At 43.7% G+C, this 22,701-nt stretch overlaps 1 protein-coding gene across 1 annotated transcript; it reads right to left on the bottom strand.

Moving 5' to 3' along the window:
- Positions 1-1,881: 1,881 nt before the first annotated feature.
- Positions 1,882-4,502, bottom strand: LOC128739857 (peroxidase skpo-1-like). The gene is made up of 6 exons (XM_053835357.1): positions 4,448-4,502; positions 3,969-4,395; positions 2,869-3,898; positions 2,390-2,581; positions 2,108-2,297; positions 1,882-2,048 (listed from the first exon to the last, which is right to left on the bottom strand). The coding sequence occupies exons 1-6, from the start codon at positions 4,500-4,502 to the stop codon at positions 1,882-1,884; spliced, it is 2,061 nt and encodes a 686-aa protein (XP_053691332.1).
- Positions 4,503-22,701: the final 18,199 nt, after the last annotated feature.

The following is a 22,701-nucleotide window of genomic DNA, read 5'->3' as shown; positions in this document are numbered from 1 at the left end:
CTATTAGAGAGGTTGAGTTGACGACTGCCCACTCTATAAGCATTGTCGAAGATTGGATGCGCTCTAGGAAACTGGAGCTAGCGCATCATAAAACGGAAGTTGTCATGGTGAACAACCGCAAGTCGGTGCAGCAAGCAAATATCAGCGTCGGGGACTGCACTATTTCGTCAACGCGGTTCTTAAAACTCCTTGGATTCATGGTCGACGACAAACTCAAGTTTGAGAGCCACGTCGACTATGCCTGCAAAAAGGCTTCCACAGCTATTTCGGCATTGTCTCGTATGATGTCTTATAGCTCTGCGGTATATGGCAGCAAGCGAAGGCTTTTAGCCAACGTGGTCCAGTCTATAGGTATGGCGGACCGGTGTGGTTATCGGCGTTAGGAACCAAAAGCTACCTAGGTAAGCTGGAAAGTACTTATCGTCTTATGTGCTTGAAAGTGGCGGGTGCGTATCGCACAGTTTCATATGATGCAATCTGCGTCTTAGCGGGTACGATGCCTATTGGCATCATCATCAGTGAAGACGTTGAGTGTTTCAACCAACGTGGAACTAGAAGCATACGGAGTACCACAAAATCGGCCTCGATGACCACATGGCAGCGGGCATGGTCTGATTCCACAAAGGGCCGGTGGACACACCGACTTATTCCGGAAGTATCCGGGTGGGTCGACAGGCGCCTCGACGAAGTCAACTTCCACCTGACACAGATTCTGTCAGAGCATGGTTGTTTCAGACAGTATCTGCACAAGTTCGGGCATGCTGAGTCCCCCGCGTGTTCCGAATGCGTGGATGTTGAAGAAACTGCAGAACATGTTTTCTTTATATGCCCTCGTTTCGTGGGCGCAAGAAGCAACATGCAGGCAGTGAGCGGACAGGACACTACTCCGGACAACTTGGTCCAAAGGATGTGTTCTAGCTCGGACGTCTGGGGAGCGGTCAATGCGGCTGCTACCCAGATTGTACTTGAGCTACAAAACCGCTGGAGAGCCGATCAACGGCGAGTAAATAGCCTAACTACCATAGTCCAGTAGTTATCTAAGAGGATGCGTTAAGCACAATAACCCCTCGCTGAAGTAATACCGATAAGGTGGTGCCAGGGGGGATTGAGGCTGCAGACTCGAGTAGGGTTTTAGTGGGTCTGGGTCCTCACGCCCCATTAATCGGGTCGCGATATCAAGTTGTCTTCTCAGGTGTCTGATAGTGCCGTATCTTCTAAGGTACTGAGCAGATTTCCCTACTCGTTAAAAAAAGCCCTCACCTCGGAAGTAGCGATGATGGCAAAGACGAATTTTACGCGCAGCTGGAGCGTGAATACGACCGCTGCCCAAGTCATGATGTCAAAATTGTCATCGGGGACTGTAATGCTTAGGTTGGTTTGGAGGAGGAATTCAAACCAGTGACTGGACGGTTCACCGCACACCCGCAAACGAAAGAAAACGGCCTAAGCCTTGTCGACTTCGCCGCCTCCAAGAACTCTTCCAGTAGAAGAAGCGCCACCAGGAGGAGAAGGAATGCAAAGACAACACAAGGGTGTTCTATCAGAGACAAAACGAATCTCGCAAAGGCTTTGTGCCGTGGGTAGTTTGACTGACGACCGTGCGGTGATCGAAAGATGGAAGCAGCACTACGATGAACACCTGAATGGCGTGCAGGCGGAAGACTTTCGCATCGAATCGCTAAGAACAAGATGAAGAGCGGCTCTGCGAGCGAAGTGGCAAGACCAGGTGGAGCGAGATCTGACGAGCACTGGATGCCCGCAGAACTGGAGATCAGCTGCCATGGACCGAAATAGATGGAGAAATTATACTGCGCGGGCGTTATCATAAGGAACCTTCCAATGCTTTATTGCTATTGATAATATACCACATGGTCAAAAACACTATAAGTAACAAAACGTCGAAGCTTTACTGTTTACTATATTACGAAGATATTGGGCAGAAACTCTATCCGAATGTGTAACAAAGGGATTAACAGGAACACGATCAATCCCTCCGTAGAGTGCAAGTAACGTTTTAATATCAATTGTTTCGATCAATTCCTTAGCAGCTGAAATAGTAACAAACCATTAGGTAGGTGCTTTTTTCAAGTATTTAGACAAAACTTACCAAACGATAGGAACTCATTCCAGCTGTAGAAAAACCGATCACTGCTTTTCAACCGTTTGAACTCCAAACACGTTGCCCATGCAACCGTTGAAGGTAACAAAGTACCTTTGGGCCGGTCCCTCTCGAATATCGAAAACAACAGGTCAATATCAAACGGAGAACTGAAGTGTGACTTTAGCACATCAACCAACTAAAATAAAATAAAAACAAAATATTTGAATCGCAAGCCAGGTTTAAAATTGTTTGAATATGAGCAGCAACAACAAATTAGATAATACTCACTTCAGCGTCAAACATATCCTCTAAATCATCGAACGAATTGTAACATTTTTGTGGATGGGCATTACTAATTGTATCTAGGTAATGCCTGTATGACAGCAAAGGACAAACTCCTGCATCACGGCCACGTTCTAGATCGAGACACGGCAGGCAATGTCCTCTTACTCCATCTTTCGAGAAAATTTTATTCATCATCTTAACAAAACGCCCGAAAAAAATACAAATTGTATTCTAACTGTTCGAAAAACAATAATTTTCAGAACTACACGAGGACTAAAAGTTCGTGGATTGATTTTTGAATTCCAATGTTTTAGTAGGTACAGTTTTAGGTGGTGCAAATGATCATTAATAATTTGGCAGCAATTAGATGAATATATGCGATTTAGAGTTTAAATTTACCAAAGCACTTTTAGTTTGGAACATCTTTTGAAATTTGCGACCAACCTATGAACTTTTTACCCCCATCGTATATTACAACTTACCGAGTTCGACAATCCATTAATAAAAATATGATCATCAAACATACCATCTACAACGCTGCCACACTCAAATCGCTCGAGATCATTGAAAAATACGTCAAATGGATATTGCTTCTGTTGGTAAGTTAAATTCTCCGGTATCCAAACGTGCTGAAACCGACCAGGTCCATTAGCATACATCGACGAGACTGCTGATTCTAGATTCGGATTGTATTCTATATCGAAATTACACTGCTTGTAAAAGTCTTTACCAAACAGTGACAAGAAAAGCTCTTCATATACTATTTTTTGGTAGACTGCTATCGTCAACGAACGGCAGCGCTCCACGACGTCTTCAATGGTTCTTTTTTGCTTACAGACTTGCATTCTTTCAATACAATCGTTATGCAGTTGCGTGAATAACCCTGCAATAGCTAAAAACTGTATGGAATTTGTATTGTGGTTAGCAACGACATCGGCAGCCTGGCAATAATACGTTTCGAGTTTGCCAGATGCGTCGTACTTTCCATCACCGAAGATTATGGAGAGATCCAAATAACTTGTTGCTATATTACGCTTGGTAGCATAAGTCGATTTGCACTGATCGTTAGCATTTTCAATTGGGCTAAAGTTAAGACATTCGACATTCTGGGGACCATAAATTGAATCGTTGTACAACACTTTGATCGTAGAAGCTAAAGGTGACTTGTATCGACTTTCGCTAGTTCCATCGGCTCTGCATCCTCTGAAGCCTTTTGTTCTTCTACAAGATCTCTTTAATGCTCGACCAATGATGTCCGAATGAATAAACTCGCTAAAGATCACTTGAAACATGTTTACAATATGCTGAGGTGGCCCAAATTCACTACGGAGTGCCCGTTGAACATCCAACATCAGCTGGCGATTATCTGGCAAGACTCGCCCATCAAAAGCTAGTCGTGGCTGCGATATAAAGTCAGCAAAACATGGCGCAATTTCTAGTTTCAACGGATTGCCTTCTTGTCCCCAAGTTGCGTGGCCCAAATTATTGCACACTCCGTCATATGAACGAAACCTAGCATCACATCAAAACAAATATTGTAAATAATGTTTGAATTATTAAATCTGTCAATGTTAATACACACGGATAAGTTGAATCACATTTGTACAGCTTCTTATGGTGACACTGATCCAATGAGAGTGAAGAATTTACATTATAACACCTTCCTTCCAGATAGTTTCTTACGGCACATTGTCCTTGTTTGCTCAGATGTTGCAAAAAAATCTCCGTGGTAATGGTATTCTTCACACCAATCTCCTCGTCTGCAGTTAATCCACAAGTGGCAAATAACCCGTAATCGAATTCATCAGCACCAATCAAAAAACTTTTTTTATCCGACAGCGCGCAATTTTCTTCTACCTGTACGGCAGCTTGTTTTTGAGCCCAAGATTCGACTTCATTACGATCGCAAACCCTAGGACAACTGATATCTGTTTCACATCGCACTGCAATTCCACACTGTTTCTGATACTTGTCATAATGCACCGGAGACTCAGGAAACTGCAAACTTTCTAAAATCGGTAAATTAAGTTACTAGCACGAAATGAATTCCGTTAAAAATACCGTAAATAGCCGCCACACTCCTTGCTGCAATGAGCAATAAAAACCAACTGTTCATTACGTGACCGTTGACCCTTCCGAACCAAGCGGAGGCGCCTGAAAAGTCGCGTTTTATAAGAGTTCGATAGTGTCGCAAAACACGTTTATCAGCACTTGTCGGCACGTACATTCTAATTCGAAAGTATGTTATACTTTTCACCTCACCACACTGTCAACAGGCGGAACCATTTTTTTGTGATTGAGACCGTCACAAAAAAAACTTTACTTCGAAGTACTTAACTGCATTATCTTCATATTTTTATATGGACATAAGTAGTGATACAAAATACTGAATTGTTATGTTGCTAAAAAAAATTTTGTTTTACATTTTTTTACACTTCTAGGTATCTGTCAATGTCCTTCAAAACCAAATCATATTAAAAATGATTACTTAACGCTAATATCCCGAACGCGGTTGTTGTGCAAAATTTGTCTAGAAATCTAGTACTGTATATTGCTTTTGCTGAAAAATCGCAATTTCATTACACATTGATGTTCAAAAAAATTTCTTTAAAAATTTAATTTTATCGTGATCGTTACCTCGACAGTGATTTTGTGCACATTTATTTTTTCAGAAATCTATTTCCAATAAACTGAGCACGTGACGTGACTTCAACCTTTCTTCAATGTAAACAGTCATGGCGTTCGCAGAATAAACCACAACAATTGCTGTACAAGTAACAACCGCTATAACAGATTTCTCCTGGTTGCTAAAGTGTCCAGTCCGATTAGCATAGCATAGTGGGCTTTGTATCTTGGTAGCCGAAGCGGGTTGTTCCATGGCAGGCGACGGAGGATGAATCGAATGAATTTGCGTTGTACTTTTTGTAACCGATCAATGCCATTGAGACCGCCAGACCGATTCCAGACCGCCGAGCAATATTCGAGCGTGTAACGGACAAGCACACAGTACAAATTCTTCAAGCAACGTATATCAGTGAAGGTTTTCGCGGTTCTCATAATCAGGCCAAGACTGCGGGACGCTCGAGCAACGATGTAGTGTATATGCTACTTGTAGCTGAGCTCAAGGAGGACTCCCAGGTCATAATGTGGAACGGATTGGTCATTTTTTCCTAGAGAACAATACAATTGAACACTTGGTAAAGTTGAGCACCATTCTATTTTCGTACACCAACTTGAAAAAGTCACCAAATGTTGTTGCCAGAACATGGCGTTTTCTAGTTTTTTGACCTCGAGATAGATCTTAAGATCAACATCAAAGGAAAACATGGGTTCTCGTAGCAAAAAGTTTACATCGTTGGAATATAACACGAATATGAGCGGGCAAAGAAAGCTGGAATACCGGACGTAGCAATAAACTCGCTGGATATTGATTCCCATCATGCACGAGAGATGATAGAAATCTGCCAAAATGCCATGTTCGACAGATGGAGATTTGCATTTAGGAACATATCGTTCAATAGCATAATTGAGGATAATTGAGAAAATATGAAGCGCAATATTGATATCGTTATTGTCTGGAATTTCCTCCCAGTTAGCTTCGAGGTATGACGCTGGCCTAATAAGCCAGTCATCGTATGTTCGAATCTCGACTGGGAGAGGCTGTTAGTGTCAATAGGATCGTAGCAACTGGCCCTGCAATTGTCCTGCACTGTAACAGCTGTTACCGTTTCGCATCTTTACCCTACACTCTTAGGTATAATTGGAGAAAAACGCAATGAGCCAGCAGCATACTAGAGTTCAGTATGAATTTGATTTGTATAATTTTAGAGTTAGGTTGGGTATGCGATTAATATTATGTTAAAATTATGCTGTTACAAATTAAAACGAATATAAATAAATCTAAAATATTAGAGACTAAAATATATACATTAGGGACAAAATAAGAATAAAATAAGCATTCCGAGTAATTAAAAAGAGGTTAAAATTGGGCAAGATAAAATGGCTCACTGTGCTTAACGAAAGACGAACATAACTGCACCAAAACCTAGAGGGCGAACGTAAGACGCATAAGTTGAGTTCAGTGGAGTGAAATCCTGAACCGAGTAAAAGATCCGGCTTTGCCTGATAATGTAGCAGTGATCATTTTGGATCGAGTTGCGAACAGAGCAAGAGTTACTTTCGAAGCTTGCTATATATTTCCATAAGTTTAAAGTGCTACAGTGCAAGTCAAGTAGTACAGTGCCATATATCCCGTTAAGAGAATAAATTGCCATATATTCCGTTAAAAAAGGAATCCCAGTCAGTCAAAGCAACTATCCTGTTAGAACCGGAAAACTTACCCCGCAACCGCGGACAAACCCCACCTGTGAGGTCACTCGCACTCCAGCCAGAGGCGGTGACGGGTCTGGGTTAATTTGAAGTCGAAATCCCGCAAAAGATAAACGCCCACGCAGGGCCAGCAGTTCCACCCCGCCTTCGAGGTCACGTGCGAGTGCCGTGACGGGCCTGGGTATACCTGAAGCTGCTGTCAGATCCCACACAACATTGGCAGTTCGCCGTTTGTCATCGTCAAGTGAACGGTCGGCCGAGCCCGCAGATATAGAAGAAAAGTACAGTGAGTTTATAGGTAATTTAATAAAAATTAGTAGTATGAACAGTAAGTAGAGTGATTTTGATTACTTGATCGAAAAGTAGACCCGGAACCGACTCTGAGAGCCTTCGTGCTCCTCACAGCCGAGCTAGCCAGAGAAGAGGCCGTGAGAGCCCAGCCCCTACACAGTTCCCAGTGGTTCGACCAGGGACTTGGAGTGAACTCAGCTGAGGCCCCTCCGGCCTCAGCAATAACACAGCACAGAGTTGATCATGATCCTGAGGAAGAAAAAGCGCCAGAAAGAGGACAAAGTTCGTGAGGTCCTGGAACAATTATTCCGGGCTAATGACGCGTGCAAGTTTTACAAGACGGTGAACCAAACTCGTAAGGGCTACACACCTAAATCTGACATATGTAGGGAGGTGGTCGACAGGTAGATAAGCATCTCAGGGGCGATACAATGGAAAGAGACACAACGGAGGTTAACCTAGGAGTAACAATAACAGCGTGCAGGCTTCCGATCTCGAAGAGATCGAACGAGAAATCGGGCAGTTGAAGAGTAATAGAGCCGCCGGAAAACACCGACTCCCAGCAGAACTCTATAAAAATGCCAAGAACCGCTAGCAGCGGCACTTCACTGCATAATTTAAAGGATTTGGGAGAAGGAGAAACTACCGGCGGAGTGGATGGAAGGTGTGATTTGTCTCATCTCAAAAAGGGCGGTCAGCTAGATTGCTGTAATTACCGCGGCTTTACACTGGTCAACACCGCCTACAAGGTGCTATCCCAGATTTTGTTACGTCGTCTATCCTCAACACCATGAGAATTCGTAGGGCAGTATCAGGCAGGCTTTATGAGGGCTCAAGTCACTACAGATAAAATTTTTCGTCTCGGACAAATCTCCAGAAATTTCGGTAGTACAACTTGCCGACGCAACATATTTTCGTGGACTTCAGGGCAGCATGCGATACAGTTGAACGCGAACAGTTATGGCAGATAATGCGAGAGTACGGTTTTCCGGACAAACTGACGCGGCTGATCAAAGCTAGCCTTTTTTATATTGTTTATGCAGAGAGAAAATCTTCATAGACAGTACCTTCACGGTGCCGAATAGGATTCACATGGTGTCAACATGCGCCTACCTACTAAAAACTATTCTACTGCCCGTTCCTGAACCCCTCCTGGAACTACCGTTAGGTTTTACTTCAGGAGGGAGGACGTGCCTAAGCACTCCGACTTAACCGTTGCGAGTGTGGGTTCACACAACACTCTTGTCACTTCATAATGCCACTACCCTTCACTTAGGGCCTGGGCTGCCCAATCAGCCCCTTTCTGACCCTAGCTAAGCTATGTCAGGCCCTGTCGTTGCAAACGTTCTAGCCGTTGCAACTCCGTTATCACCTTCGTTGCCACCCTATCGACGGCACCCCATGCGCGCTGGGGACAGAAACTGGGTAAGGAAAAAGTTTACCTCATCATGTCTTCTACCGATCCAGGACGATATGTTCTGGATCAGCCTATTGGTCCACCTGCCGTGATCGGTGTTATCCCATTCCGCCTGCCAACGCCTGATAGAGTCCAGCCTAACTCTGTCCCTAGCGCCTCTGACGTTCCTCTGCCTATGGCACTCAATGTCCTCACCTAGAAGGATGCATATGGGAATCATGGTTGCAAGAACCCCAATCGCATCCAACGATATAGTACGGTAGCCGCACGCAACGCGCAATGCCAACAGCCTGAACACCTTGTTCAGACATGCCTAATTGCGCTTACTCTCCAAAGCCGGGACCCATGCCGGTGCACCATACCGTAGCACCGACATGACAGCGCTGGCCATCAGGCATCTCTTACTGCTGCTAGGACCGCCGTTGACGCTTTACCACAAGCATAATCCACATGGCTGGTGAAGTTCAACCTGTTGTCTGCCATAACACCCAGGTACTTCACACTTCGTTTGGAGACAATCACCTGTCCCCCAACGATTATTTTGCCCTCTAGGGCCGACTTGCGGTTACTGACCATCACCGCTTCCGTCTTATGGTGGGCCAATCGTAGATTGACGCCCGCCATCCAACCCTCTATTATGCTTATGGCGTCTGATGCCAGCATTTCCACCTCCTCTAGAAACTCGCCTACCACCGTAAGGACGATATCATCGGCGAAGCCAGTGATATCGACCCCAGTGGGTAGTTCGAGCCTCAGCACCCCATCGTACATGGTATTCCAAAGCGTGGGCCGAGAATCGAACCCTGTGGAACACCCGCTGTCACTTTGTATCCCTTCGTCCCATCCGCCGTGTCGTACACTAGCGTCCGGTTCTCGAAGTAACTCTTAAGTAACCTGCATAGATGATCCGGTACCCTCATCCTATGCAGCGCTAACGCAATTGCACCCCAGTTAGCGCTGTTAAAGGCGTTTTTGACATCGATTGTGACTATGGCATAATACCTGTCGCCACGCCTTTTCCGTTTCATAGGCTTCTCGGCCCTCTCCACCACGGACTTTATGGCATCTACAGTGGACTTCCCCTTACGGAAGCCAAACTGCGTGTTTGCCAGTCCGACATCACTTTCCGTCACAGGCGTTAGCCTGTTTAGGATTACCCGCTCTAGCAATTTGCCTAGCGTGTCCAATAGGCAAATTGGCCTGTACGACGAGGGATTACCAAGCGGTTTCCCCGGCTTTGGCAGCAACACCAATCTTTGGACTTTCCATTTGTCTGGAAATTCGCATACCTCTAGGCAACTCTGAAGCGTCTCTCTAAACATATCGGGATATGCTTGGATCGCCGCTTTGAGTGCCTCGTTCGGAATCCCGTCAGGACCGGGCGCTTTCTTCGTTTTTAAACCCCTGGCAATTACGATGAGTTCCTCATTCGTGACCGGATTAAGAACGTCATTCGATTGACCGTACGGGGTCGGAGGCCACCAAACTGGATCGTGTTGCGGAAAGAGCCCTTCCACGATGACTTTCAGCTTTTGGGGGCAGGTTTCCTGCGGCGCAGATGTACCCTTCATCTTTTTCATTACCACCTGGTATGCACCTCCCCAGGGGTTTGAATCCGCATCGCGACATAGCTCCTGGAAACAGGATTTCTTGCTATGCCTAACCTCCTTCTTAAGCGCCGACCTTGCCGCTCTAAGATCAACTCCCCGAGCTTCAGCATCTGCATCGGTCCGGGCCCTCTGCGCTAGCCTTCTCGCTCTGTGGCACCTGGAACGGAGCTGGGCAATGGTATCACTCCACCAGTATACCGAGCGACGACCGTTCATTGGCTGCCCCGTCCTAGGCATAGTGGTATCACATGCCCGTACTAGGACGTTGGTCAGCTCACGAGCACTCAGGTTCGAGCGGGTGCTCTCTGCACTGAGTGCTTCAACGAACAGGTCTTTGTCGAAGGACTTCACTTTCCACCTCCTCCCTGTCGACTTCACCCCGCGTGGCCGTAGCGCCCGTCGTTCAATCGTGTACCGTATAGCTTGGTGGTCGCTATGCGTGTACTCATCTGACACCCTCCAGCCCATGTTGGCAAGCAACGTTGGGCTGCAGAAGGTGGTGTCGATGATCGATTGTTGTACCCCCTACAAAAGGTACTGACGGATCCCACGTTAGCCAGACTTACATCCAGCTTGGACAGAGCTTCCAGCAAGCTTTGTCCTCTCGGGGTAGTGCACCTGCTACCCCATGTCTGCACTTGCTACCCCAAAGCTGTCGGTGTACAAAACACTAATCAGACCGGTAGTCCTAACTTTGCTCACGGAAGACATACGTGCACTTGCTATATTTAAACAAAAGGTGTGGCGGACTAGTTTTAACGGAGTACAAACGGATAGCGGAAATTGGCGTAGGTGTATCGACATTGCAGGCACTACTTGGAGAGATTCCCATCGTACACCTGCCGAAAGTTGGGAGACTACAATGGACCGGCCACGTCGCAAGGATGCCGGATAACTGTGCAGTGTAGTCCGTTCTCTTCAACCCCACCGGCACCAAGAATAGAGGGGCCCAACGTGCTAGAGGGTTCGACCTGGTTGAAGTCGACTTGCGCGTGTCGAGACGCTCAACGAATTGGCGACGAGAAAATTCAAGTCCATTTGAGACAAAGATGTAAATAGGATTATTTGTTAGTGAAAAGAGTTTCATATTTCATACTGTTTTATAGGAATTCAGTTAATGATGCCGAAAATATCCTAACAAAGCCAAACCCGCCGTTCAGCCTAAGCGAATCTGTTCTACAAACTATAAAGTAAAAAGTCCCATTTCGAATTGACGTCAAAGTTTATGCTCTGCGAAGCTAAAGCATCTGGTTTATCTGTTAGGTATCTAAAGTAACTAGCTTTTCAATTAGGTGTCTATCGTCTATATTGGACAACCGAAAACGTGAGCCGCTGCCAAGCTAAAACAACGGACTTTTCACTCCAACGAACTGAAAAAGTTGTAAAATAAATATATTAATCGGATGTAGCGCATTGAAACAGACGGGGATCTCGGACTAAAATATACTTTTTTTATCGTGCTACCAACAACGGTAGCTTCCCAACAAAAATTTACATTGAAATTGAATTTGCCAATCACTTGCATCACTTTTCCGTTTGGCATCTCGCGCCAAATTCGTACTCAGCTGCCGGAACGGTGAAACCGTGACCTCAGCAGTGCCATCAGTGCCATCACACCAACCATATTTGCCAAACAGCTTCAACACCGGGAAATCTTCTGTTCATACGATAGATCCATTAAACGGTTTTCATTGAATACTAAACCAAAAAAATCCGTCCATTGTGTTTTGTAACGGCTTGCCTGACGCGTTTCACTTAGGTAGATGATTTAACTTGACCCTGTTTTCCGCATTTCGTTTACGGCTTTCTGCATTAATTCTACCCGCAGCCCACCGGTGTGGCGGTGACTGTCATGCTAGCAGGTGGAACTGAAATCAAATAAAAATTTTTTAACACCAACAGATAACTCAGCCATCACATCCTGGGCGGACAAAGCTGTAAACAAACTTCTAATGCGCTTCTGCGGTTTCTTTCACGGACATGATTTTTGCATCTGTTTCATCGGTCGAATGACCATATCGGCGTGTTATTTATGAAACCGGAATCGTACATTTCACTGGAAACAATTTATTGGACCAAAATTATGAGCTGGCTCTATCGACATTTTGACTTTTTGGTTTGAAACACGGGAGACTGAAAGAACCTTGGAAAAACATTTGAATAACATTTGAAGGGTCTAAAGCTTTGTTATATTCTTCAATAAAATGAAATCTTGAACTTTTCTTAAAAAATGTAAAAGAACGAAAACTATTCAGTAGTAGCATTGCTCCAAAAAATATTTATATTGCAGTGTCATAGGGGGTTATTATCTTGAGAAAAAAACAAACTAACTTTAATCCATTTAGTCCAAAAGGGGATGAAAGTAGGATAAGCTTAGTAATTTTTTTTGTGAACACAAGTCCTAATTTTATTACAGATAAGCAGCTTAAGTCAATGATTATTATTTAGAATTGTGATTTCGATTTTAGATTATAACCTATTTGACATTCAAAATATTGTACACCAGTCACGGAAGCCGATTTATTATTTTCAGCCTAAAATGTCAACATAGAAACCGGTCAAATAGTTACGTTTCTATCTCAATCGAATGAGTCGATGTTGGCATTAGTAATTCCGAACGTGCTCTTAATTGGAAAGCAACTATTTGGGAATAGATTGCAGGAGCAGATTTTCAGCAGAGATATTTATTATATCGGGATATCGTTCATCATATCCGGATGCGACATTAATCTGCTTAAAAGTAGTCTACTCACGTCAATTTTTGTATTGACTTCGTCAATAGTGCACTGCTAAGCGAAAACAGAAATTGTATTTGATCACGCATGCATTTCTGAAAACGGACGATGCGTGTAGGTACGCATTTCTGCAAACGGACGAACAATAAAACCGTCTATTATCTTGGTAAATAATTTTTGTTTATATATTTGTCCATCATTAACAGGCAAGTGGCATTTAATTGAGTTATAAACTCCAGCAAAGCTTTGAAATAATCGAACAGAAAGTGGATGTTTGAGAATTTGCATTTTTAAGAATTTGCATTGCATAATTTGATTATGGCAGAGGTGCTTATAGTATTCTCAATAATATTAAACATAGATATAAATGTAAATGCAATTGATACAATACCCCGCAAACTATAACGTGCGTATCAACATAAAGATAATTGCAATGGCAATTCTCGAAAATTCCAAACCAGGAACAAATTTCGTGAATAGAAAACAAAAATTAATTGGCCTCGGTAACTGTATATTCTCAATTCAACCTTTTCACAATTTTCAGGCGAACAAATTTACCACCGAATACCAACGCCGAGGATCTATGATTCCCTTTCCAAAAGAGGACGACATAATTAATGTTTTAGGTAATTGTAATTAATGCTGCGGGGCGCCGTAGGCCATGTTCGGCACGACGCAGGTGGAGCACCGAGTTTTGCGTCAATGATGGTGCCTCTTCAGTGCCTTTGCACGACCATTCTCCCTACATGCTTAAGGTAGAGTAAAGCCCCCGAACTTTAGCTAATTTGCATTCGTTCTGATTTATAACAAACAAAACAAACTGAACGAACTGAGCTACAGCTAAAGTAACGTATAGGAGATATTCAAATGTTTTTACGAACAAGTCAATTCCACATGAAACACTGTACCATTGGCATGAAAAGTGGGCATGCTTTACATATTGATAAAAAATTAAATTAATTCAATGTACAATAAATTACACCTGCCACTAGCGGATGTACGGTTAATCAATCTTGCGAAATTGTGGTTATGATATTGAATCACATCAACAGTAATATATTTTTAACCAATAACAAAACAATAGCTCGTGATATTCTGTTATAGGTAGGCCAAGGTACCGACAAAATACCAACCAACCTACATCTTATTTCTAATCTGCCCGAATTTGGCAGGTGAAAATAATCCTAAAGACCGGCGAAAGAAAAGAGTGCTCGTTCCGGTATTGTTTGGCACTGTTTGCTCCCCGTCACTTTTTATTTGAGATTAATTGAACACTGCCTCCCTACGTGTTTAATAAATTAAATCCGAAATAAATGGAACACGGAGACGACCAAATGTAAGTACCTACCTACCTACGTAATGAAAATTCGCTAAGAAACCTCAGTTCAGTGCGTACCCAAAAGTTTATGAAGCAGCAATTTATTGTTCGCTGTCATTTATTTACATTCCCTCACTGCAATTTTCCCGCTGCTGACTCGAAAATAATTGTGGCTTCTATGGGAGAAATAAATAAATTGTTATCATTTTGATTATGTAAACATCGTGACAAAACGTCAAGTATTACGCAATTCTGAAAATATTTGTCGTATTCTCGATAAAGAAATGTTCATACGTGGCTCTGAGGCTATCACAAGGAAGATCGTCAAAATCATCACCAAAGACACAATGTTCACAGGTCGACTAGAAGGAAGAATTCAAAACGGCAGTGCTTCAGTAAACAGTTCAATGGCGATATAACGAAAGGAGACAGAACGAAAGTTAACCTAGAAGTGCCCGAAAACGATAGTAGCGCCGCGGCTCGTCTCGAGCGTCAATGCGATCAGGAAATGATTTAGAAAGCCGCCGAAAAGGCATTTAGAAAGGGAAAGAGAAACCATCGGAAATGGATTGAAAGAGTGATTGTGGTAATTACCGCGGCATTGAGCTGATCACCGCCACCTCCAAAATTTTCTTCTAAATCGTATTAGGGTATGTTGTTGCTTCGTCGCAGTTGCCTATTTCCGTCCTTTCCAACACAAATTATTAAAAATATCAGCATGTTTATGACACACAATGCAAAACAAGTTATTCCCTAATATTTTAGTTTGTTGTCTATCATACGCGATCAATCAAAGTGCGCTGAGATCTACTTAAATGCTTTTAAGGTGAAATTAGTCGTCATCGATTCTGCCATTTTCAAAAGCAGTTTTTTTGTTTGAAACAAAAATTTTGTTTATGAAAATATATTCGCTGTGTTCAGTTTGGCAAGAAGAATGCAGTATTTACATTTTTATAAACAGAATCCCGCTTTTGGGCCCAAAAACTGTTTCCGAAACTGGGCTCTCTGACGAAAAGTTAATGATTGCTAATTTCCCGTTAATCATTAAAGAAGCAAATTTCCTACGTTTTTTCATGCGACGAAGAAGAAAATGTCGACGATCTGCAGAAATTTTGCAGGATACCATTTGTCATGCCGTCCTACACTAATACATGCGCATTAGCTTCGTAAACATTGTTGTTTGTTGTTTTTCAGTGATTTCAAAGCTCAGGGATCGGAAGGTAAGTGTGTTTTAGTCAAATCGGCACCAGAACTTTTGGAGTATTCATTAGATCCATCCAACAAATGACAAAAATTAGAATGGCTTTGCTTACTACGACGGGAATTATAAATAAACCCTAATCCATCTGTCTTCAATAGCTAAAGAATTCGTAGGAAAGTACCAGAAGGCGAACTTTACGGGAACTGCTCAGATTTCCGACAAATTCTTCAGAAATGACGGTAGTACAACATGCCCACACATTACATTTTTATCGATTTCAGGGCAGGATATGATACAGCCGCACGGGAATAGCTATGGCCGATAATATTCGAGAACGGTTTCCTTGATAAACTGAAGGCAAGAAGAGACACAATTTTCTTCAAGAGAACGCCAACGATTTCAATGTTATTACGCGAAACTTTGGACAGCGAAGGCATTCTAGACGAGACTAAAAGTGGATATTAGGATGAATATATGAATATATGGTACTACCACCTGCCTTAGCAGAACATCCGTTCATAGCAATGAGCCTATCATATCAAAAAGAGTTGAACATATTCAACAATTGGTCATGCTTCCCAACTCTTGTATGAAGGGCCAAAAGGGAATTGGTCGATAAGCAACATCACTTACACGTACCAGGAATTTAGAGAATCTCCTTCCTACGGCTAAGTCGCCTGAGTCAATCGTTGAATAAACCGTCTTAATGCAGAATAACTCCAGCAGGTGGGAAGAAGAGCCCGCTTATTATCCACGATGTGTTGTTAATCGGGCCAAGATTAACTCTAGAAAGTTGACTGTTTCACTCTCCCTAGGCCCACCGCTTCAAACAAGTGCTCAGATGGTCCCTCCCTCTTCCCGATTCTAGTTTATTTATGAAATGTGGTATATATGAGTAAAAATAAAACAATCTCACCAGCAGTCCTTGGAATGGAATAAAGTTGCGTCCTTTTGGTTTCCATAAGTGCTTCTAATAATTAATTTAATTTTTTCTTCTGGTATCCAATATCCATGTGCTGTATTAACACTCGTATTGGCCAAAGTTTTCATTATATAGCAGGAGCTGCTTCATAAGCTAAAACGAAAAAAATAATTAAAATAACTTATTTTATGCTTACCTATTAACAAGGTCGTGTGGCTCCGCCGGCTGCCCAAAACCTCGATTTTCAGATCAGACAGCCGGGAACCACCCAGTATCGTACCTCCTAGCTTGGCTACTCAATAGAGCATTACCGGGTATGGCCACGTGGAGGCGCTAAGTAGGAGCTTGGGAAAGCTAGAGCTATATTAGACGCTCCTCATTTGCTTTCCCCATTTCATATCCACTAAAAGTGAATACTAAGATGGGCTAAAATTCAAAGCGTCTTAAACTGAACACATGATAAATAGAAACTCAAGAGCCGTTTGCCTCCGTTGAGCGATGAACCCGAAGTAGTTGATAAGGTCACATATTTAGTCACCATCTTGCCATCAGGTCACCGCTCCTGCTATCAGATTCTGTACCGCCACCTCGTCCACTTTGTTCATCGTGCGCTTTAAATTTGCCTTGAATTGCTTCTAGCTTCTAACAGTTGTTGGATTTTCTCATGGTTTTTCTTGATGATGGCCGAATATCTCTCCATTAAGCGGAGCTCTGGCGTTTTGCGAGGGTTCTAGTTCTTAAGTACCATCTGTACGTTGTTAGCAGCATACCGTTGCATATTCGTCACTTCGAAGAAATTCGGTAAATTTACGTATTTTAACATGCACGTCACGTATTTTAACATGGATCGTCATGTGCGGCTTCCGGGATTGAGTTCCGGAGGCCTTATTTTCTTTTATCGTCGCGATTTGAAGTCATTACCTTCTTATGAGTCGACTTTCCGGCTGGGAATGGCTAGGATACTGATTGAAAGTGATGTCTGCTCTTTTTGCCGTTACTACGGCTTCCGGCATTCAACTTTCGATTTCTGATCCAGTCTTTCTGATAGTCAGTAAACGTTCCCCGAACCCTTTGTTTACGTTGATATTAGTTGGAAGTTAGTTTTGTGATGCACAAACAAAACCTTGATGCATTGCTCCTCTTATTTGGACTCCAGTTTGACAATTAATGAGCAAGCGTCAAAATAAAAATAGAGACTGCACGCATTTACCTGTAAATTGAGTGGTTCTGCTGCAGCGTCCTTATAATCCGAATAACAATTAAGGTCGGTAGAGGGTACGGTAAATTCGATCTCAATATGGACTTATAGAGATACTGAAATCCAGCAGATAATGCTACTACGACTAACCTTCAGCAGAGTTTTGATTTCCTTGCCGATAAATCAAATGGTTGTCGCAGTACGGATTTAACGTTTGATGTTAAAATTCGAGTTTTCATATGTAGAGTGACCTGGTTGAGCGCCAAATGTTCCGCAGACCTACAAAGGCATCCCTGGCCTTCCTGATCCATGTGGCTATAACAGTCTTAGTACTACCATCGGACGTTGTCTGGCTACCAAGATATTGAAAGGCTTCCACCTGTTCAACCTGTTCTGGTCATGGTTTCACAGTTGAAGTAACGAGCAATACCATGATTGTTGAGAAAACACATTTTTATCGATAAAAACATTTAAAGCTATATAATCTTTGCTATAAACTTTTTCAATCAAATAATCTGGCCATACGTAGTACCTTCTTCCAGCATAACCTCTACCATCGGTACACCTGGAGATCACCCAACCAGACAGAATCACAAATCGACCGCGTTCTGATACATGGTCGGCACTTTTCAGACATTATCGACGTCAGGACCTATCCGGGCTAACATTGATTCGGATCACACGTGGTGATTGTAAGGATACGTCAAAAACTATCTGTTGGAAACAACATACGATACCGGCGCCCGCCACGGTATAATCTAGCGCGACTGAAGCAACCGGATGTCACCGAAAACTACGCGTTATCTCTCGAAACCGTGCTGGCGGAAGAGAGTGAGCTGGATGAAGCCCCTCTTGAGGAATGTTGGGATGCCGTGAAAACAGCCATTAACAGCGTAACGGAGAACGTCCTGGGCCGTGTGACCCGAATCGATGTAGCGAATGACAGAAGCGGATTTGACGAAAAATGCCTGCAGATATTGGCTGAAAAGAACGCAACGCGAGTACAAATGCTGCGTAGAGCCACCCGTCAGAATGTGGAGCGATACAAACAGAAGCAGAGACAGCAAACCCGACTCTTCAAGGAGAAGAAGCGCCACAAAGAGGAGAAGGAGTGTAAAGAACTGTACCGCTTTCACGACACACGGAAGTTCTATCAGAGACTCAACGAATCTCGCAAAGGCTTTGTGCCGCGGGTCGAAATGTGGAGATATAAAAATGGAGGTATCTTGACTGACAACCGTGCGGTGATCGGAAGGTGGAAGCAGCACTACGATGAACACCTGAATGGCATACAGGCGGAAGACCATGATAGCGGAGGAAGTGACCACATTGGTGTAGCAAGCAACGAAGATGTGCCCCCATCGGTAAGGAAAGTTTAAGAAGCCATCAAGCGGCTGAAGAACAACAAAGCAGCAGATTGCTTTGGAGCGGAACTTATTAAAATGGACCCGAACAAGTTGGCCGGCTGTCTGCACCAACTGATTGTCAAGATTGGGGATACGGAATGACTACCGGAGGAGTGGAAAGATGGGGTTATCTGCTCTATCTACAAGAAAGGCGATAAGCTGGATTGTGAGAACTACCGAACGATCACTATCCCGAATGCCGCCTACAAAGTGCTGTCCCAAACAGTGTTGCCACATATTCATCTGTACTGGAAGGGGTAAAAATCTTTTTCATCTGTACTTTTTCTTCCAAAAATCTGTACCATTCAAAATATTTATTGTATAGAAAAATTTAGTTTGTAAGCATCAAAAAAATGCACGAGTCTCAAATCATTTATTTGTTTGACGATGTTTGCACATATCTCTGCTAAACTTAGACATAAATACGTTTTATTTTGTTTTCGTTCATACTAAGAATTGCTTCTCTATTGATTTCAAGAAACAGCACTGAGAAAAAAGTATGAGTTTTTGACACTCAGAAAAATCTGTACCCATCTGTACTTTTTGGTAAAAATCTGTAATCTGAACCGTACAGAATCTGTACCAAAAAATTCCAAAAAATCTGTACTTTTCCAGATAAATCTGTATATGTGGCAACACTGGTCCCAAGTCATCTTCCATCGGCTATCGCTAATAGCCAATAGATTTGTGGAAAGATACCAGACCGGTATCATGGAGGGTCGATCTGCAATGAACCAAATTTTCACCCTGCGGCAGATCCTCCAGAAGTGCCGCGAATTCCGAGTCCCCACGCATCACCTGTTCATCGATTTCGAAACCGTGTATAACGTAGCGATAGCGTAAACCGACAAGAGCTATGGAAAATTTTGGACGAAAACGGCTTTCCAGGTAAGCTTGCTAGACTTATCATGGCTACGATAGATGGGATCCAGTGCTGTGTAAGAATGTGGATTGTCCAACCTCGCAGGAGACTTCGACAAAGAGATGGTCTTTCCTGCCTGCTATTGAACATTGCGCTTGAAGGTGTTATAAGACGAGCGGCGAACGAAATGCGTGGCACGATTTTCAATAAATCCAGTCAATTTATCTGCTATACTGACGACGTGGATGCTGTCCGCAGAACATTTGAGGCGGTGGAAGATCATTACACTAGACTAAAACGCGAAGCAGAGAAAATTGGATTGGCGATAAATACGCCTAAAACGAAGTATATGCTGGCGGGGGTGACCGAGCGCGACAGGGCCCGCTCGAGCAATACCGTGGTAATCGATGAGGGTGAGTTTGAGGTAGTCGACGAGTTCGTATACCTTAGCTCACTGGCGACAAAGGACAACAATACCAGCCGTGAGATTAAAAGGCGTATTAACAGCGGAAGTCGAGGACTACGGACTCCACAAACACTTACGGTCGAACAATCTGAGCCCCTGTACAAAGTGCACACTGTACAAAACGCTACTTAGACCGGTTGTCCTCTACGGGCACGAAATATGGACACTTCTAGAAGATGGCCTACGAGCACTCGGAGTTTTCGAACGGCAGGGGCTAAGAACTATCACACCACAATTCTGTGAACAGCTCGCCCGTTTTCGCTCATCTCTCCTAGGTCAAGGCGTCCCATGACGCGTGCAAGGTCCGTGTTGTTTGAGCCAAAGTCGCCTACTTACTTACTTAGGTGGCTTGCCGTCCTAAGACAAAGCCTGTTGAGCAAAATTTCTCCATGTAACTAGGTTGAGGGCTACCGCTCTCCAATTCCTCGGACACCGAGTACTCTCCGCTAGATCTCGCTCCACCTGGTCTAACCATCTTGCTCGCTGCGCTCCTGGTCGTCTTGTTCCTACCGGATTTGAGGCGAATACCATCTTTGCAGGGTAGTTGTCCGGCATTCTTGCAACATGCCCTGCCTATCGCATCCGTCCAGCTTTAGTTACCTTCTGGATACTGGGTTCGCCATAGAGCTATGCGAGTTCATGGTTCATCCTCCGCCTCCATACTCCGTTCTCCTGTACGCCGCCGAAGATCGTTCTTAGCACTCGTCGTTCGAAAACTCCGAGCACTCGCAGGTCCTCCTCGAGCATGGTCCATGTTTCATGCCCGTAGAGAACAACCGGTCTACTAAGCGTCTTGTACAGGGTGCACTTTGTACGGGGACTTAGTCTACTCGACCGCAATTGCTTATGGAGCCCATAGTAAGCACGACTTCCGCTGATAATACGCCTCCGAATCTCACGGCTGGTATCATTGTCCGCCGTTACCAGTGAGCCAAGGTAGACAAATTCATCGACTACCTCAAACTCATCGCCGTCGATGAATATACTACTGCCCAAGCGGTGTCGTTCGGCCTCGGTTCCGCTGGCCAACATGTACTTTGTTTTAGACGTATTTACCTTTAACCCAATGTTTTCTGCTTCGCGCTTTAGTCTGGTGTACTGTTCAGCCACCGCCACAGATGTTCTGCCGATAATATCCATGTCATCGGCAAAGCAGACGAATTGACTAGATTTGTTGAATATCGTGCCCCGCGTGTTGATATCCACTCGGTTCATAACACCTTGTAGCGCTATGTTGAACAGCAGGCATGAAAGACCATCACCTTGACGAAACCCTCTGTGTGATTCGAATGAACTGATGACAATCCACCCGAAATCCGAACACAGCACTGTGTACCATCCATCGTAGATTTAATCAGTTTGATGAGCTTCCTGGGGAAGCTGTTCTCGTCCATGATTTTCCATAGCTCTTTCCGGTCGATGGTATCATATGCGGCTTTGAAGTCAACGAATAAATGATGCGTGGGAACTCTGTATTCACGGCCCTTTTGGAGGATTTGCCGCAGTGTAAATATTTGATCCGTTGTAGACCGACCTTCGGCGAAGCCGGCTTGATAAGTTCCCACAAATCTATTCGCAATTGGTGATAGACGGCGGAAAATGATTTGGGACAGCACTTTATAAGCGGCATTGAGAACGGTGATCGCTCGATAGTTCTCACAGTCCAACTTGTCGCCCTTTTTGTAGATCGGGCAGATAACCCCATCTTTCCACTCCCCCGGTAGCTGTTCCGTATCCCAAATTCTAACAATTAGTCGGTGCAGACAAACGGCCAGCTTTTCTGGTCCCATTTTAATAAGCTCCGCTCCGATGCCATCTTTTCCAGCTGACTTGTTGTTCTTTAGCTGCATGATGGCCTCCTTAACTTCGCCTATCGTTGGGGCTGGCACCTCTTCCCCGTTTGCTGCACCGTCGAAATCGCTTTCCCCGCCGCCATGGTTTTTCGCCTGGGCGCCATTCAGATGTTCGTCGAAGTGCTGCTTCCACCTATCCGTCACCTCACGATCGTCCGTCAGAATACTGCCAGTCTTATCCCGACACATTTCGGCTCGCGGCACAAAGCCTTTGCGAGATCCGTTCAGTTTCTGGTAGAACTTCCGCGTTTCCTGAGAACGATGCAACTGCTCCAACTCTGCATATTCCTGCTCTTCCAGATTGCGCTTTTTCTCCCGAAAGATTTGGTTTCACTGCATCTTCTTCTGTTTGTGTCTTTCCACGTTCTGACGTGTGGCACTGCGGTTGGTAACTACATATACCGAATAGTTTTTTATTCGGATATGTTGTTGTGAGTAAAAGTTACAAAAGTAATAATATACAACCATTATAACTCAATTTATCGACGAGAGCTCATAGATTAGTTGATCTCCTAATTCTCATTTGATTATTATAGCAAAACTAGACTACATTAGTAAGGTATGACTTTTTCAAACCTTCTAAGCGATTTGACACAAAGTTATCCATTGCGTATATACATGAACACTACATTATTGGGGAAAAATGTAGGTACTCTCAGGAAGCATCTGCATATTTTATACTATTTCAATCTGTTGCTTCATTTACG

This window comes from Sabethes cyaneus, chromosome 3 (genome assembly GCF_943734655.1).
Source record: "Sabethes cyaneus chromosome 3, idSabCyanKW18_F2, whole genome shotgun sequence".
Taxonomy (NCBI): domain Eukaryota; kingdom Metazoa; phylum Arthropoda; class Insecta; order Diptera; family Culicidae; genus Sabethes; species Sabethes cyaneus.
The sequence above is the reverse complement of the archived record's forward strand: the minus strand, read 5'-3'. Positions and strand labels throughout refer to the sequence as shown.